This window comes from Scylla paramamosain, chromosome 33 (genome assembly GCF_035594125.1).
Source record: "Scylla paramamosain isolate STU-SP2022 chromosome 33, ASM3559412v1, whole genome shotgun sequence".
In the NCBI taxonomy this organism is placed as follows: domain Eukaryota; kingdom Metazoa; phylum Arthropoda; class Malacostraca; order Decapoda; family Portunidae; genus Scylla; species Scylla paramamosain.
Genome location: NC_087183.1, coordinates 11009868 through 11026577, shown reverse-complemented (window position 1 = coordinate 11026577; position 16710 = coordinate 11009868). Strand labels below are relative to the sequence as shown.

The 16710-nt window shown below is 45.0% G+C and overlaps 1 protein-coding gene across 1 annotated transcript; it reads right to left on the bottom strand.

Moving 5' to 3' along the window:
• Positions 1-77: 77 nt before the first annotated feature.
• Positions 78-3147, bottom strand: LOC135089681 (NADH-ubiquinone oxidoreductase subunit 8-like). Its single transcript, XM_063985592.1, has 6 exons — positions 3003-3147; positions 2419-2568; positions 2202-2283; positions 1695-1785; positions 906-1034; positions 78-553 (listed from the first exon to the last, which is right to left on the bottom strand). The coding sequence occupies exons 1-6, from the start codon at positions 3112-3114 to the stop codon at positions 422-424; spliced, it is 696 nt and encodes a 231-aa protein (XP_063841662.1). The 5' UTR covers positions 3115-3147; the 3' UTR covers positions 78-421.
• Between the last annotated feature and the right edge of the window lie 13563 nt (positions 3148-16710).

Sequence of the window (16710 nt, the reverse complement as noted above, 5' to 3'; positions counted from 1 at the left end):
AAAATGAACACTACCCATCAGGATTAGGTGGACACATCATACATAAAACATGCTTTAAAGGCACATAAAAAAAAATAATAAGTGTAATTTTTATTTACAGTAAATATCTACACTTAAGGTAACACTGTCACTGGTCCAGTCCACAGCTCCACTGCTCATCAACATGTCTTCATCCTGAATCCTCTTGATATTACATTTTCTTGATGTACAATATGACTAACTGCTTGTATGATTTCTTCCTGTGGAGTGATGTTATCAAGAAAAGTTATAAACTTCCCCTTTTGTTATTTCAAAAGGCAGACTCAGCCAACTGTGTACCATCCCAGTATACAGCAACATGGCTTGAGGCAAAGGAGTTACTGAGCTGGACAAATGACCAATACAAAAACCAACGCTGGACAGTGTTGTGAGAGTCTACAGTCTATCGGTAGAGGTGGTCTGCCTGCAAGTTAGCAGCAATCTCTGGCTCCCACTTGTCCCCATTACTGAGCAGTTTCTCCTTGTTGTACAGCAGCTCTTCATGAGTTTCAGTGGAAAACTCAAAGTTGGGACCCTGCAAAAGTTTCCAGTCAGTTTATTTACTTGAAATGCAATCACATTACTCAAACTGAACTTTCCACAGCAAGCTTGTAATGACCTATGATTCAATTCAATAAACATGTCAAATTTTATGAAGCAGTGCATAATGATGAAAACTTCATGGCTGTGCTATGGAAAATGAGGCAATTATCATCTATGACCTCCTATTGTTATAAAAGAGTAACAAAAGTCACTTGAACTGTGCCAACTAAGAAACATAAGCCCATAACTTTTAAGGAAAGGTTAGTATTTACCACAGTCTGCCTAGAGATTTTACTAGGGTTTAACAGGCTATAGTAACCTGAACAGTTAAAGTGGTGCCTCACCTCCACAATGGCATCAACTGGGCATGCCTCCTGGCAGAATCCACAGTAGATGCATTTAGTCATGTCAATGTCATACCGGGTGGTCCTCCTTGCCCCATCTGCACGCTCCTCAGCTTCAATGGTGATTGCCTATGTGTGTGTGTGTGTGTGTGTGTGAGAGAGGAAGGGAAAAATAAATCATGTCATGAATGTACATTTACTGCAAATATGCTTCGTCTAATTCTTCAAACTATTTATATACCAGGCCGGCAATCCATATGGGGTGGCCTAGATCAAGCAACAAACATTCATTCACACTCTTAACCATGTTAGCCACTGATGAAAAGGGATAGTCACGTGGACCACTGTACTACATCTGAGGAGCTTAGGTATAGCACAGCTGGCCACATACATCCATAGCAAGACCTGACAACATACACTGGTTTACTCTTGCTCCTTCATAATGAGAATATATATTATCATTTCTATGAACAGGTCACCATGAGTTACCTATTTCTCTTGGATGTCAGTTTATCCCACATTTGTATCCAAAGTCCACTAAACTCATAATGGTTCACTCATAATATTCATAAATTTCACACAGTATTTTCTTTACCATTTGAAAATTAGCCCTATCCATTCTTTGAAAACATATCTATTTGGAAGTTCCATAATATAATATAGCATAATACATCTTTGTGTAACACTACACAATGGATTATTTCTATAATTTTTGGTCCCAAAAGAGCTAGTGATGATGATCAGTTTAATGCAAATTGCATGTGTGCAGGATTGATATCTCTTCCTCACCTGTGCAGGACAGATGGCCTCACAGAGCTTGCAGGCAATGCAGCGCTCCTCCCCAGATGGATAGCGGCGGAGGGCATGCTCCCCACGGAACCTGAGACAAAACACTTCATTAAAGTATTTGGCAATTTGCAATTTACAGAATTTATGTTTAAATATATACATGTGGTTCAAGGAAAGAGATAGTATAGGTGGTTGAAAAAATCAATATATGTACCTGAAACACTGAGCAAAAAGCTAAATAAGATAGATAATCCATGAGTTACTTGTACTATATATTGAAAATTGAGGTATTGGAGAATATATATATATATATATATATATATATATATATATATATATATATATATATATATATATATATATATATATATATATATATATATATATATATAATGGAAAACAGTTGACAGATGGATTGAATAGCATAACATAGACATTGTTTGAGTGTGGTTTCTGGTCACCTGTATAACTAAAATTGTTTAAATGAAAACAACCACTGCAGTTCACCTTGGGCTAAGCGGTCCCTTTTCAAAGGGATAATTGATGGTTGCTGGTTCCTTAAAGATGTGACCCAAGGTGACAGCAGCACCTGGAAGCAGGAGACATTTACTCTTACAAGTTACGAGAAATACCCTAAAGAAAAGTATTACTGTATTTCAATTTAGTGCAATGTAACACACACACACACACACACACACACACACACACACACACACACACACACCTCTGAATAGCTCAGTCCAAAATACAGTGCCAGCTGCTCGGTCAGTGATGTCCTTCCACTCCATACTGGGATCCTCGGGAGTAACACATTTGTAACAGGATCGTGTCTGTGCCGCTGCGGGGCCACATGACCTCAGCAAGGGGAGGCTGGCTGTTGGTAATAAATAAATAAATACATAAAGAAATCAAATAAATATATAAATTAATAGGCACTTAACAAAGTATAGTAAGTATTGGACTGTCAAACATAACTAAACTTAACCCAGTGATGAGTGAGATCATCATAGGGCAGGGCAGTGGATAACGGGGATACTCTCTACCACTAGTACAGCTTAGGTAGTGCTTACTGCTTTCTTCACCCACAACAAAACTGACGTTAATCTCACTACAAAGGGAAACAAAACCAAGGTATATATATATATCAGTGTAATAGAAGCCCAGTACCATTCCCAGCAGTGCTTACATCACCAGGTCGCACGAATCAGTATTATCGCCTAGTCCCTCAGCTCAAGTCTTTGTGCTAATTGGAAGTGGTTATATTACGTGAATGTTTACTAAGTAATTGTTAAGCATCAGTATATTTACCATTTCTGCCGAGGGAAAACAGCCGGACGGAGGCCATGTTTACAACCAGCTGGGTATAAGCGACATGAGCAGTAGCAGAAGACACTTGCTTCATGAAACAAAAGAGCATCATCAGATCCCTCAAATTAAGATTCAGAGTGAAATTGAAGCTTACAGGTTGAGGTTTTGACTTTATGTAAAATCTCATTATGTATTTACTTTTACGACTTGTAAATCATTAGTTTATTTAGTTGATTTACAGGATCCTACCGCCTGAAAACTAAAGATAATTCAGTCAATATTTGTGGGGAAAAGCGACGTTTCTTGGTCGAGATTTATACTGTTTCTTTAGTTATTTAATATTTGCTAATGTTTTCCACAAAGGAATCGTCAACGTATTTAGTTTATTTACTAAATCCACCGTCGGGGACACTGAAGATAAGATTCTAGATCCCTGCCCCAACCACCACGAGGCAGTTTTCTCTTTTGTATGAAGGTGAACAACAGGCAATGTGTGTATGTGTGTGTGTGTGTGTGTGTGTGTGTTCCTCGTGTCGCAGATATCATTTATGTATATACATCATTCAATTCTAGTGTTACGTAAAGTGTCAACGAAAATAAAGAAAGAAATGAAACTGTGGAACTTAGCTGATAAGATCAACAAGAAACTCTTAAGTAATCTGTGATGGCAGTTTCTTTTCATATGCTACCCATCAAAACTCTCCCGATGTTGGTAAACGCCCTAAGAAATAGGAGATGCCGGTTCGTAACATAAAACTCATTTTAAGTATTGTTTAGCAAGGCCTTAGTGTTAATTTTGTGAACCGCGACGAAAAAGAAGAGTGAAAAGTGTAATAATCCCTATCATGATAACTTTCAATGCTGAAATGAACAAGAAACCCGTTAGCAATCGCGTTTTAAGTGTGTAAACCGACAAAAGAAGAAAAAAAAAGATGAATAAGAAGAACGGTGTAATCCTTATCATGACAACTACCAAAGCTGAAATGAACAAAAAACCCGTTAGCAATCACGTGTCTCAAGTGACATAGCACAGTCCAGTTGAAGTGTTAAGTGATCAAACAAACGAAAAGCGAAATAAAGTGTTTGAGAAAGCAGTGCTGTGCCTGCTACCTTACTAATTATTGCTTCTAAGGTGCAGGAAGCTCTGCTTCACTGGGCAGAGTCATGAACGCTTCGAATTCGTTCCCGGAAGAGGCTGAGGTGCCTTTGCTTCGCATCTACACTTGTTTAGTATGAAGAGATGAGAGATCAGAAACCTATCAAAAGAGTCTGGGGCTGGATTTACCAAAACATTTACGAGACGAAATTCTTCGATAACTCCGCCAACATTGTAAGGTAGTACTCAGCAATCACTTATGACATGCCAACTTACCTCATATATTACGATTGCTCTCTGGAAGTCTTGAAAGCGCCTGGTGACCTAGCAGAGGAGAGAGAACGAGGTGGAGAGATGGGTCAGATGGCACTGCGAAGAGAACAGAGTGGGAGCGACAGAAGATGGAGGGGGAGAGAAACAACTAGAAAAGAACTCCAAATCTACATGAACATAAGTCTGTGCATCTAAATGGCGTCTAAATGAATGGAAAACGGTTGAGTTAATTTTTCATTGTATATTACATGGATTCTTGGAGTGTTATGAGTGTCTAACATATCTATGTGATATAGATACCACAACATTGCATTATTGAGGGGAGAGAGAGAGAGAGAGAGAGAGAGAGAGAGAGAGAGAGAGAGAGAGAGAGAGAGAGAGAGAGAGGACGCAACAACAGGGTCATATACGTATAGCTATGCAAGAGAAAAGAGACTTAGATAATATAAAACAATGAGGTATATATCGTGTTAGAAACCCAGAACACACTCATAAGAGTTTATGTGATAAGTAACACCAATAAACTCCACTTAGATCCAAGACTGAGGAGCGAGACTACCACCACCACCACCACCACCACTCCCTCCACTACTCAGTGCCTCTTCCTCCACCATCAGCACGCCGTTCATCCGCCATCCAGCGCTCTTCAACCACCCCGCTCCACCCTGCCTCCACCTCGCCACCCAGCCTCTATCACTCCAGCAACCTCCTCCGCCACACAGCCTCCACCGCCGCCGCCTCCACTACCGCAGTCCTCTTCCACCACTCTAAGAAACCTGCTCCACTGTAATTTTACGTGAGTGTTTTGTTATATTGTTTCCTTACTACTACTACTAATACTACTGCTGCTATTACTACTACTACTATTACTACTACTACTACTACTACTACTACTTCTACTACTACTACTACTACTACTACTACTACTACTTTTGTTGTTGTTATGCCTTCGCTTTTGCTATCAATATTTTTTACTTTAGATTAATGTCGCTTATCATAAACGCCTTTTAATGGCCAAGAGAGCAGCTGGTGTTTGTTCTTCATTTGTGTGCCTATACTACTACTACTACTACTACTACTACTACTACTACTACTACTACTACTACTACTACTACTGCTGCTGCTGCTGCTGCTGCTGCTGCTGCTGCTGCTGCTGCTGCTACTGCTGCTGCTGCTGCTGCTGCTGCTGCTGCTGCTGCTGCTGCTGTTATATTTACTACTACTACTACTACTACTACTACTACTACTACTTTGTTATCTACATTAATGCTAACCTCAATCACGGTTTATTTAACGAGAGAATATAAACGAAACACATGAATGACTGAAATACAGCTGACATACGTACATACATACATACATACATACATACATACATACATACATACATATTTATTTACTTACTGTCCTTCACCAGCTAATATCAATTAAAGACACGAATGACGCAGAAAAATAGGTAGTGGTATTGTTATTGTTTACGCAGGAAATACAACGTTGTTAACTTTTCCCACAACAGTAAAAAAGTTCAAAGATATTAAGGAGAAAACAGTAAAAATAGCACGTCTTCCCTCCTTTTTTTTTTTTTTTTCACGCCATTAAAGTGAAAGAGTAAGTGAGGGTTGTTAGCCATCACGAGGGTGCGACGCAAGTTAGCAGACTCCTGATCCCCTCCCTCTCCCTCCCTCCCTCTCAACGACCATCTGGACCACAGGAGGAGGAGGTGGAGGAGGAGAAGGAGGAGGAGGAGGCGGAGGAGGGAGTAGAAAATCAATGCTCGGTGCAACAGGTTACATAAGTTGGTGTTCAGCTCCTCTCCTGTTGATGTTCCTCTCTATCTCCTCTTCATCCTCTTCATCCTCTTCCTCATCCTCTTCCTCATCCTCATCTTTTTTTTCCTTCATCTTTTAGTCTCTTCCGCCTTCCATCTCTGTCTCTCTAGTATCCTGTCTGTCTTTCTTTCTTTCTTCTCTCAATCTTGTCTTCCTTCTTCACATCTTTTTCCCCAGTCCTGTGTGTGTTCCTGGGCGTTCACTGCGTCAGGATGGTGGTGGTTTGTGTGATGGTGGCGATAATGGTGATGATACTAATCATCATCGCTATTATCTTTATCATCATCATCATCATCATCATCATCATCATCATCATCATCATCATCATCATCATTAAGTGTATTGTGATATCCTCATCCTCTAATTTGATTGTATCGAGAATGCGACGAAAAAAAAATGCAAGGTGCATTTGTGCCCACCCAAGTGTGTGTGTGTGTGTGTGTGTGTGTGTGTGTGTGTGTGTGTGTGTGTGTGTGTGTGTGTGTGTGTGTGCACGCGCGCGCGCGCGAGTGAACGAGCGAGCGTGTGTGCGTGTGCACGCGTGCTAAGCTGTTCCGTGGAGAATGTGGGAGAAAGTTATGGAGGAAAAAATGGTATGTCGGTGGAAGAACATGTGGAAAGAAGGAAGGTAGAGGAAGGGTGTGGAAGCAAGAGGAAAATTAATGTTGATGGAAGAGAGGTGTGCATGGAGGGAAAGGCTCCTGGCAGAGGGATGGGTGGGGGACACCAGGCGGCCTTCCTCGTAGTGAATCTGTTACGATTTTGTGGTAAAAAGTGTTTGAGGTGCAGTAGGGTGGTTGGCCCGTCTCCTGTCCCCTCCCCCACCCTCTGGTGTGCCCCCTGGCGGGGTGCTGGAGTGCCAGGCTGAGGGGGAAGGGTGAGGGGCACAGCCTGAGGTATCGTTGAGGGTGGCGGCCTCCCCGGCCACACCCAGCCCCCGGGCCACACCGCCTGGGCCACACGCCCCGCTGGCCGCCGCTGCAGGGGCGCCATGCAGGTGTTCTCAGGTGAGGCGGGAGACGCTGCTCACCTAGCAAGACGAGGAAAATTTTCCGCGGGGCTCGCGAGGGCAGCGGTCCTGCGCAATGGGGGGTTGCCGGGTGTCACCGGGCCCTCGCTATGCCCTGGGCGGCCTCATACCGCAGACCTCGACAGGGAGCAGGGTGCGTGCTGAGGAGGCCAAATTCCGAGGCAGGGCGAGCGTGGAGGTCAGGGGCACGAAAAAAGGATGGGTGTGGGGGTGAGGTCAGCGTCGGTGCGCACCTGGCAGGTGGCGGCCCCACCTGTTGATCAGCGCCGCCACAGGTCCCCGCATCGATCCGTCAGTGGCGCCCAGCACCCCTGCGAGGCTGCACGTCGCTCCCGCGCCGCCCGCCGCCGCCGCACACCCGCCGCACCTCCCGTCCGTCCGCAGGGCTCCCCTGGCGCAGCGTGAGTGGCAGGTGGTGCCGCTGCCCCTACCGGAGGGTGGTGGCGCGCCGCCCCCCGACCCTCCCTCACTTGGGCACGCCTCCTAGCGCCTCCACTCCGTCGACCGCTGCAGCCCGCAGCCCGCTTTCCGTAACCAACAATTGGCAGCGTCACCTGCAGCAGCCCTCACCTGCCCGCCCTCACCTGTCATGGCAGTGGCCCGTGGCCCAGCGCAGCCCCGCGGTGGCAGGTCACATGAGGCTGTGTAGGGACGCAGGAGGAGCGGCCGCACCAGCGAGTAACAGGTGTCAGAGCGAGGGCGGCCGGCGAGCCTCGCCTTCGCCGCGCTACAGGTAAATCCCCTCAGGCACATTGTGACCTGACCTGACCCTCCTGACACGTGCCCTGCGCCTCACTCACAGTGGCCCTCTTTTGACACTTCCTCCTAAAGTGATATCCACCCTTCACTCATATCGTCAGGTTTTACAGTACGTATTTTCACTGTAGTAACTTGACCACTTGACCACACCACCACTACCACCACCACCAATACCACACCGCCACCACCAATACCACACCACCACTACCACCACCACCAATACCACACCACCACTACCACCAACTCCACACCACTACCACCACCACAACCACTGACACTACCAGCGCTCGCTTAACACTCCATAGTCATTCACTTGATCTATGTGGCACACACGATCACCTTGGCAATCAGTGCACGCCAGTGGGGCCACAGAGGGGACACCGCTCCCCTCAGGCAAGGAAGAAAGTGATCCTAACGCTTGAAAGAACGTGAATGTGCCAAGCGAGAAGTGTGTGTGTGTGTGTGTGTGTGTGTGTGTGTGTGTGTGTGTGTGTGTGTGTGTGTGTGTGTGTGTGTGTGTGTGTGTGTGTGTGTGTGTGTGTGTGTGTGTGTGTGTGTGTGTGTGTGTGTGTGTGTGTGTGTGTGTGTGTAAACGTGTACTGTGTATGTATGTATGTATGCATGTATGTATGTATGTATGTATGTATGTATGCATGTATGTATGTATGCATGCATGTATGTATGTATGTATGTATGTGCTACTTACAGAGATTCGCCCATGAAGATGTAACTGCGCAACTTGTTTTTGGTGCGTGCGCGTTTGTGTGTGTGTGTGTGTGTGTGTGTGTGTGTGTGTGTGTGTGTGTGTGTGTGTGTGTGTGTGTGTGTGTGTGTGACTGTTTCTCTCTATGCTTGTACAATATCTCGGGGTTCCAGTTTCCAATAGAACGCAATGTCACTCTTTTATCGCCTTCCTGATTGTGTATCTAGTAGTAGTAGTAGTAGTAGTAGGAGGAGGAGGAGGAGGAAGGACAGAACGAAGAGTGTATGAGAAAAATGGAAAGCATAAAAAAGAGGGATAACATTGCAAGAAGCATATAGAAAAAAAAAAAACGAGGTGGAGGAAGAGTGGAAGAGGAGAAGGAGGAGGAAGAGGAGGAAAGAAGACGTCATGTGTGTGTGTGAGAGAGAGAGAGAGAGAGAGAGAGAGAGAGAGAGAGAGAGAGAGAGAGAGGAGAGAGAGGAGAGAGAGAGAGAGAGAGAGGAGAGAGAGAGAGAGAGAGAAAGAGGAGAGAGAGAGAGAGAGAGAGAGAGAGAGAGAGAGAGAGAGAGAGAGAGAGAGAGAGAGAGAGAGAGAGAGAGAGAGAGAGAGAGAGAGAGAGAGAGAGAGAGAGAGCAAAGTGAAAGAATACAAATAAACTGTCAACTTTATGCCTGTAAATACTTAATTCCTGGAGGAGGAGGAGGAAGGAAGGAAGGAAGGAAGAAAAGGAAGAAGAGGAGGAACAAAGAAGGAAGTATCAAGTGAGTAAGAAAAATAAGGAAGAGGAGAAAAAAAAAACGGGATTGCGGTGAGAGAGAGTAGAAAAAAGAGAGAAAAGAGGAAGGGGAGAAGGAGGAAGAGGAGAGGAGGAAAGAAAAGAAGGTGTTAAGAGAGGAGCAATCGGATGAGAGAGAGAGAAAAAGAGAAATGTGGGAGGAAATAGGAAATAAGAAGAAGAGGTGAAGAGAGCAAGGAAGGAAGGAAGGCAGAAGGGAAGGAAGGAAGAAAGGAAAGTAGATATAAAGAAGGAATAAGAAGAGAATAAAGAGAAGAGAGAGGAGGAGGAGGAGGAGGAGGGAGGGAAGAGAAGAGAAAGGCGTGAACGTGATCGCAGTAAAGAGAAGAGAAAGAGGAGGAGGAGAAGGAGGAGGAGAGAAAGGCAAAGGACGTTACAGAAGGAACAGGAGGTACGGGTAGAAAAAGAAGAAGGAGAAAAGAAAAAGAAGAAGAAAAGGAATAAAAAGAAGAAGAAATAAAGGAAAGAAAAGGAGAAAAAGAAAAAAAGAAAAAGGAGGAGGAGGAGGAGGAGGAGAAGGAGGAGGAGAATGAGCAGGAAGAAGTCGTTTTAGTATCATGAACTTTTCAGTGTTGGTGATTTGAACTCGTCCTAAGAGCTCTGCCTTAATTGGTATGACCCTTGCTGCTGTTCTTGTTTTTTTTTTTTTTTTTTAATGTAATCACTTCTTAATGTTTCTTAATGCGCCGCGACACCTCTCTCTCTCTCTCTCTCTCTCTCTCTCTCTCTCTCTCTCTCTCTCTCTCTCTCTCTCTCTCTCTCTCTCTCTCTCTCTCTCTCTCTCTCTCCACTGCTGCCACCTTAGTTAAGTGGATGGCGTGTGGATGGGTGGTTAGGTGGGTGGTTAGCTGGCTGGGTGGGTGGATGGGCGAGTGGGTGTACTCAAGTGGATTTAAAGGAAAGGTGGATTAGTGGATATGTGAATGTTTTGTTATGCTTTGCTGAGTTGGAAGTTAAGTTTTACACACACACACACACACACACACACACACACACACACACACACACACACACACTCACACACACACACACACACACACACACACACACACACACACACACACACACACACACATGTTCATTATTACATTCATTAGTTTCTTGATAATACACAAAAAAATACACGTATAAATTTGAGAAAAGTGTTTGTAATCATTATTGACATTATTATTTTTCTTTCTTTTTTTTCTTCTTCTTCTTCTTCTTCTTCTTCTTCTTCTTCTTCTTCTTCTTCTTCTTCTTCTTCTTCTTCTTCTTCTTCTTCTTCTTCTTCTTCTTCTTTGTTCTTCTTCTTCTTCCTCTTATTATTATTATTATTATTATTATTATTATTATTATTATTATTATTATTATTATTATTATCATTATTATTATTATTATTATTATTATTATTATTATAATTATTATTATTATTATTATTATTATTATTTTTATTGGCTGTAGTAGTAGTACTAATAGTCGCAGCAGGAACATCATCATCATCATCATCATCATCATCAACATCAACAATAACAACAACAACAACAATAACAACAACAACAACAGCAGCAGCAGCACCAACAGCACCAACAATAGTAATAACAACTACCACCGCCCTTACTACTACTACTACTACTACTACTACTACTACTACTACTACTACTACTGCTACTACTACTACTACTGCTGCTGCTGCTGCTGCTGTTGCTGCTGCTGCTGCTGCTGCTGCTACTACTACTACTACTACTACTACTACTACTACTACTACTACTACTACTACTACTACTACTGTCATGTCAATAAGAAATAAAGCAACATAAGTGCCTTAAACACAGTACAATTGCATTCAGTAAGTTATAATCTTATAGCTAAAAGAATAAATGAAAAGAATATTAAGAAATTATTGTTGTTGTTGTTACTGTTGTTTTTGTTGTTGTTGTTGTTATTATTATTATTATTATTATTATTTTTATTATTATTATTATTATTATTATTATTATTATTATTATTATTATTGTTGTTGTTATTATTATCATCATCATTATTATTATCATCATCATCATTATCATCACCATCATCACGATCATTATTATTAACAGTAGCAGCAGTAATATTGCTGTTATCATCATCGTCTCTGCTGTCTTCATTGTTATTGTTGTTGTTGTTGTTGTTGTTGTTGTTGTTGTCGTCGTTGTTGTTGTTGTTGTTGTCGTTGTTGTTGTTGTTGTCGTTGTTGTTTAACTATTTCCGTTCTTGCCCTCCACATCCGAAACACACACACACACACACACACACACACACACACACACACACACACACACACACACACACACACACACACACACACACACACACACGTACTCCTACAATGCCTCTTTAATTTGAAGAGTGAAGGGAGACACTCACTCACACTCTATATACAGCCTCTAAACCTCCACACATACATACATACATACATACATACATACACTGCCTCCATGCCGTATCCTCACACATGCTCACCACGCACACAGCCACTGCCTCTGCACCACATCTTTACACACACACACACACACACACACACACACACACACACACACACACACACACACACACACACACACACACACATACACACACGAATACCTACACACGACTTTAGCTCAATTCCTGTATGTTACAACTTGGTAATTACAACGATTATGGGTAAATAAAGCAAGGTCTTCACAACAGCCACGTGAAATAGGTAAACACAGCCAGGTAACTCGATAAAGAAAGCTAGGTTAGTGTTACTGCTAGGTAAATACAAGCAATCATTACTAGTCAATACTATTAGGTAAATAAAACCAGGTAAATGCAGTTAGGTGAATGAAACTAGATAAATACAACTGGATAAATAGGACCAGCACAAATACAGCTAGGCAAACACAACATATAGGTAAATACAAATGAGTAAACACAAGAACTAGGTAAATAAAACTATGTAGATGCAATTACTAGGTAAATACAACAGTTAGGTAAATACAGCTAGCTAAATACAACAACTAGACAAATAAATCCAAGTAAATGCACAGACATCTCTATTTACCCTCTACACACACACACACACACACACACACAACATCAATTCCCCGAAAGTCCAACCCTCCATTCGTGTCCCCCAAATTGTTGCCAACACGAGCGATTTACCCTTCAATGTTGATTTCCTTATTCGAGGGGAAAGGAGGAAAAGATGAGGAGAGGAGGGCGGGTGTGAGAAGAGGTGTGAGGCGCCCTGCTCCTCTCCTTTCCTCTCCCTAACTCTCTCTTTCTCTCTCTCCAACTCTAACTCTCTTCCTCCTCCTTCCATTTTTTTTTTCACGGTTTCATTTATTCTTAGTTTCTTTTTGTTCTAGTTTACTCCTCGTTTTCTCCTCGCTCCCTTTCCTCTCTCTCTCTCTCTCTCTCTCTCTCTCTCTCTCTCTCTCTCTCTCTCTCTCTCTCTCTCTCTCTCTCTCTCTCTCTCTCTCTCTCTCTCTCTCTCTCTCTCTCTCTCTCTCTCTCTCTCTCTCTCTCTCTCTCTCTCTCTCTCTCTCTCTCTCTCTCTCTCTCTCTCTCTCTCTCTCTCTCTCTCTCTCTCTCTCTCTCTCTCTCTCTCTCTCTCTCTCTCTCTCTCTCGTCTTCTTTTCTTCTCGTTCCTTCTTCTCCACTTCCATCCGCCGTCGGTTCTCAGTTTCTTTTCCCCCTCTTCCTCTTTCTCACTTTCTCCCCTCCCCGTCACTCCTTCCCTTCCCTCTTTCCCCTTCTCTTCCTCTTCCCTCTCTCCCTCTCCACTCCCCCCTGTAGCTTCCTTCCCCCTCTTAACTTCCCTCACTGTTCCTGCCTCTTTCTCCTCTTCATTTTTTTATAGTATCTAGAATTTTTTATAGTATTTGTTTTAGAGAGAGAGAGAGAGAGAGAGAGAGAGAGAGAGAGAGAGAGAGAGAGAGAGAGAGAGAGAGAGAGAGAGAGAGAGAGAGAGAGAGAGAGAGAGAGAGAGAGAGAGAGAGAGAGAGAGAGAGAGAGAGAGAGAGAGAGAGAGAGAGAGAGAGAGAGAGAGAGAGAGAGAGAGAGAGATGAAGGGAGAAATGGGAGCAAGGGTGACTCCATTCTTGCTTCTCTTTAAAGGATAGAACACTAATGTTTTCTCTCCCTTCCTCCATCCCTCCATCCTTCCCTTCCTCCATTTCTATCTCCCTTCCTTCCTCCTTTATCAACACACACACACACACACACACACACACACACACACACACACACACACACACACACACACACACACACACACACACACACACACACACACACACACACACACACGCAGGAAAGGTAAAATATAGAGCTATGTAGGTCAGTAGGTAGAACAGGTAGGTAGGTTTATCGAGGGAAAAGGTAGTAGGTAGGTAGATAGGTAGGGAGGTATGGGGGGTAGGTAGGGGGGTGAGTAGGGGTGGCAGAAAGGGAATGTAGAGGGATTCAGAAAGTACAGTAGTTGTAGTATGAAGGAGGTAGAAAAGGGTAGCTTGGAAGTGGTTGTATTCTCTCTCTCTCTCTCTCTCTCTCTCTCTCTCTCTCTCTCTCTCTCTCTCTCTCTCTCTCTCTCTCTCTCTCTCTCTCTCTCTCTCTCTCTCTCTCTCTCTCTCTCTCTCTCTCTCTCTCTCTCTCTCTCTCTCTCAGTCAAGGCAAAAGCTACGAACCGTCCGCGTATTGATCTGGCTGTTCCTACCACCCTGCTACGCACACACACACACACACACACACACACACACACACACACACACACACACACACACACACACACACACACACACCATCTATCCCTCAGTCTACTTCCTTCTAGCCATCTACGTATATCTCAGTATATTTATCTATCTTGACATCTATCCACATTCGTATCCCTCTATCTCTATCTATCTATATATCTATCTGTCTCAGCTATCTATCTCTCTATTTGTCTATCCATATGTCTACCTGTATATGTCTACCTGTATCAGCTCTCTCTCTATTTTTTTTTTTTTTTTTTCCTCCGAGCTATGTATATATCTCTTCGTGTGTGCGTGTGTGCATGTTTACCTAAGGTGGATCAGGCTTGTTGCACTCTTCCCTCCCTAGGACAGGTGTGGATGGAGGGCGGAAGTCACGGCAGGATCTGGGTCTTCGTGTGTGTGTGTGTGTGTGTGTGTGTGTGTGTGTGTGTGTGTGCGTGTTTTCAAGTATACCGAAGTGGTGTTGACTCAATCCGACCACCCCGCATACGTATGTTCACTGGAGGCAAGGTTACGCCCGCACTCACACACACACACACGCACACGCAGCTCTTTCCAGGTCAAGGTTTGGCGCCCCTCTCTCTGATCCCTCGATGTGTGTCTTCAGTGACAGTAATGATGGGTATATATAGTTCATCAGGGAGACATGTATATTTCTTCCGTCAAGGCTCATGTTCGCGGTAGGGGTGCTGGGTGCTGGGGGTGCAAGGTGAAGGGGGCGGGGGAAGGCGGGAGGGGTGGGGTAAGTCGCAGGAGAAAGAGGGGCGGAGCAAGGCTGATATGACTACCAAACGATGTGGTAATAGTGTTCGTCTGAAATTATGGCTTACAATCGTCTCTGGCAACATTGTCCAGCTCAAGAATTTACACTTTAAAGTTGAGGGTGTTGGGTGGAGGCGGTGGCGGGGCGGCATCCTGCTTGTGGTCAATAATTTATGGAATGTACTGATCCACACGCCCGCTGGAAGCATGCCCGGCCAGCCTCCCTCCTGCTGTAGCCACGGCCTGCGCTGCTGCTGTGCCCGATGCTGCGCACGCACGCACGCGCGTACACACACACACACACACACACACACACACACACACACACACACACGTACACGCGTGCGCGCATAGACACACACACACACACACACACACACACACACACACACACACACACACACACACACACACACACACACACACACACACACACACACACACACACACACACACACACACACACACACACACACTACGACACATACAACGTAAGTCATTATTTGCTCAACATATGTCTGATGAATTGGTACTTTCGTTAACTGTGTGCATTCTTGAAGTGTGTGTGTGTGTGTGTGTGTGTGTGTGTGTGTGTGTGTGTGTAACGCATGTCTTTGTTGTTGTTACAGCATCGTGGCCGCAGCGAGTGTATCTCTGGCGCCCCTTGGAGCGTGGTGTCCCTCAGGTGGTGTGCCGTGTGGGCCTCTGCCGCGGCGCCTTCTCGCCGTCCCTCCGTAGATGAGTTCTTCGCGGCGACCTGCTGCTCTCTGACAGCTGGTCTGCCCGGCCACACCGTCGACATCCAGGAGAGCCGCAGCCCGTGGCGCAGTTGGAAGTGGTGACGCGCCACCCGGGTTTGTGATATTAGGCTCGGCAGGTGCCTCGACCTCCGCGTGGACAGGTGCTCCCCGCCTCACGCCCGCTGCCGTGCACTCGTTTTTTGTAGTCGTTTTGTATTGCGTGTCGTCTTAGGAGAGTGAGTGTGTTAGTGTATCGGTGCGGACAGCTTCCCGGGCCCCACCGAGGCTATAGGATGGTGAATGCGACACGTCCTCAGCGCACGCAGTCTCGTTGGACCTCAAGAATACTCAATTATGCGCGGCGCACCTGCTCTCTAGCATGAACGTATCCGACATCTCGCACCCCTTCAGCATTCTCATCGCACGTGTTACAGCTGATCTCCGCCGAGCTGTCGTGTCGGCTGCCGTTTAGCTGTGTGGCGGCGCCCTTCCCGTGCCTCAGCGTCCATTCTCCCTGGGCCACGCCGAGAGGCAACAGCCGCACGTATACAAGCGGCAGAAACACTTGGAGGATAGCCATAACCACAACCTTGCTTCGTGTCGCCAAGCTGAAGAAGGGAGAGGTGGCCAACACCCTCGAGAACGACTCCGAGGTCATGAAGTCAGGAAAACGGCCAACCATGTGACATAAGGCCTACCTGCTGTGGACGTCCCGGCGCACCCACAACCCACCCACCCCATCCACCACCACCACTACCACCACTACCACCACTACCACAGCCACCACCAACACTACCACCACAACAGCCACCACCATCACCACATCCTCCTCTTCCTCCTCCTCCGCCTGCGCCTTCGGGAGACGTACCAGTAAAGCAGCTTCCGGTGGGGGGCCGCAGTTCCTCCATTACTAGTGGCACTGCAGGAGGAACCCACGGCACCCACACCACCACCACCACCGCCACCACAATCTCTAAC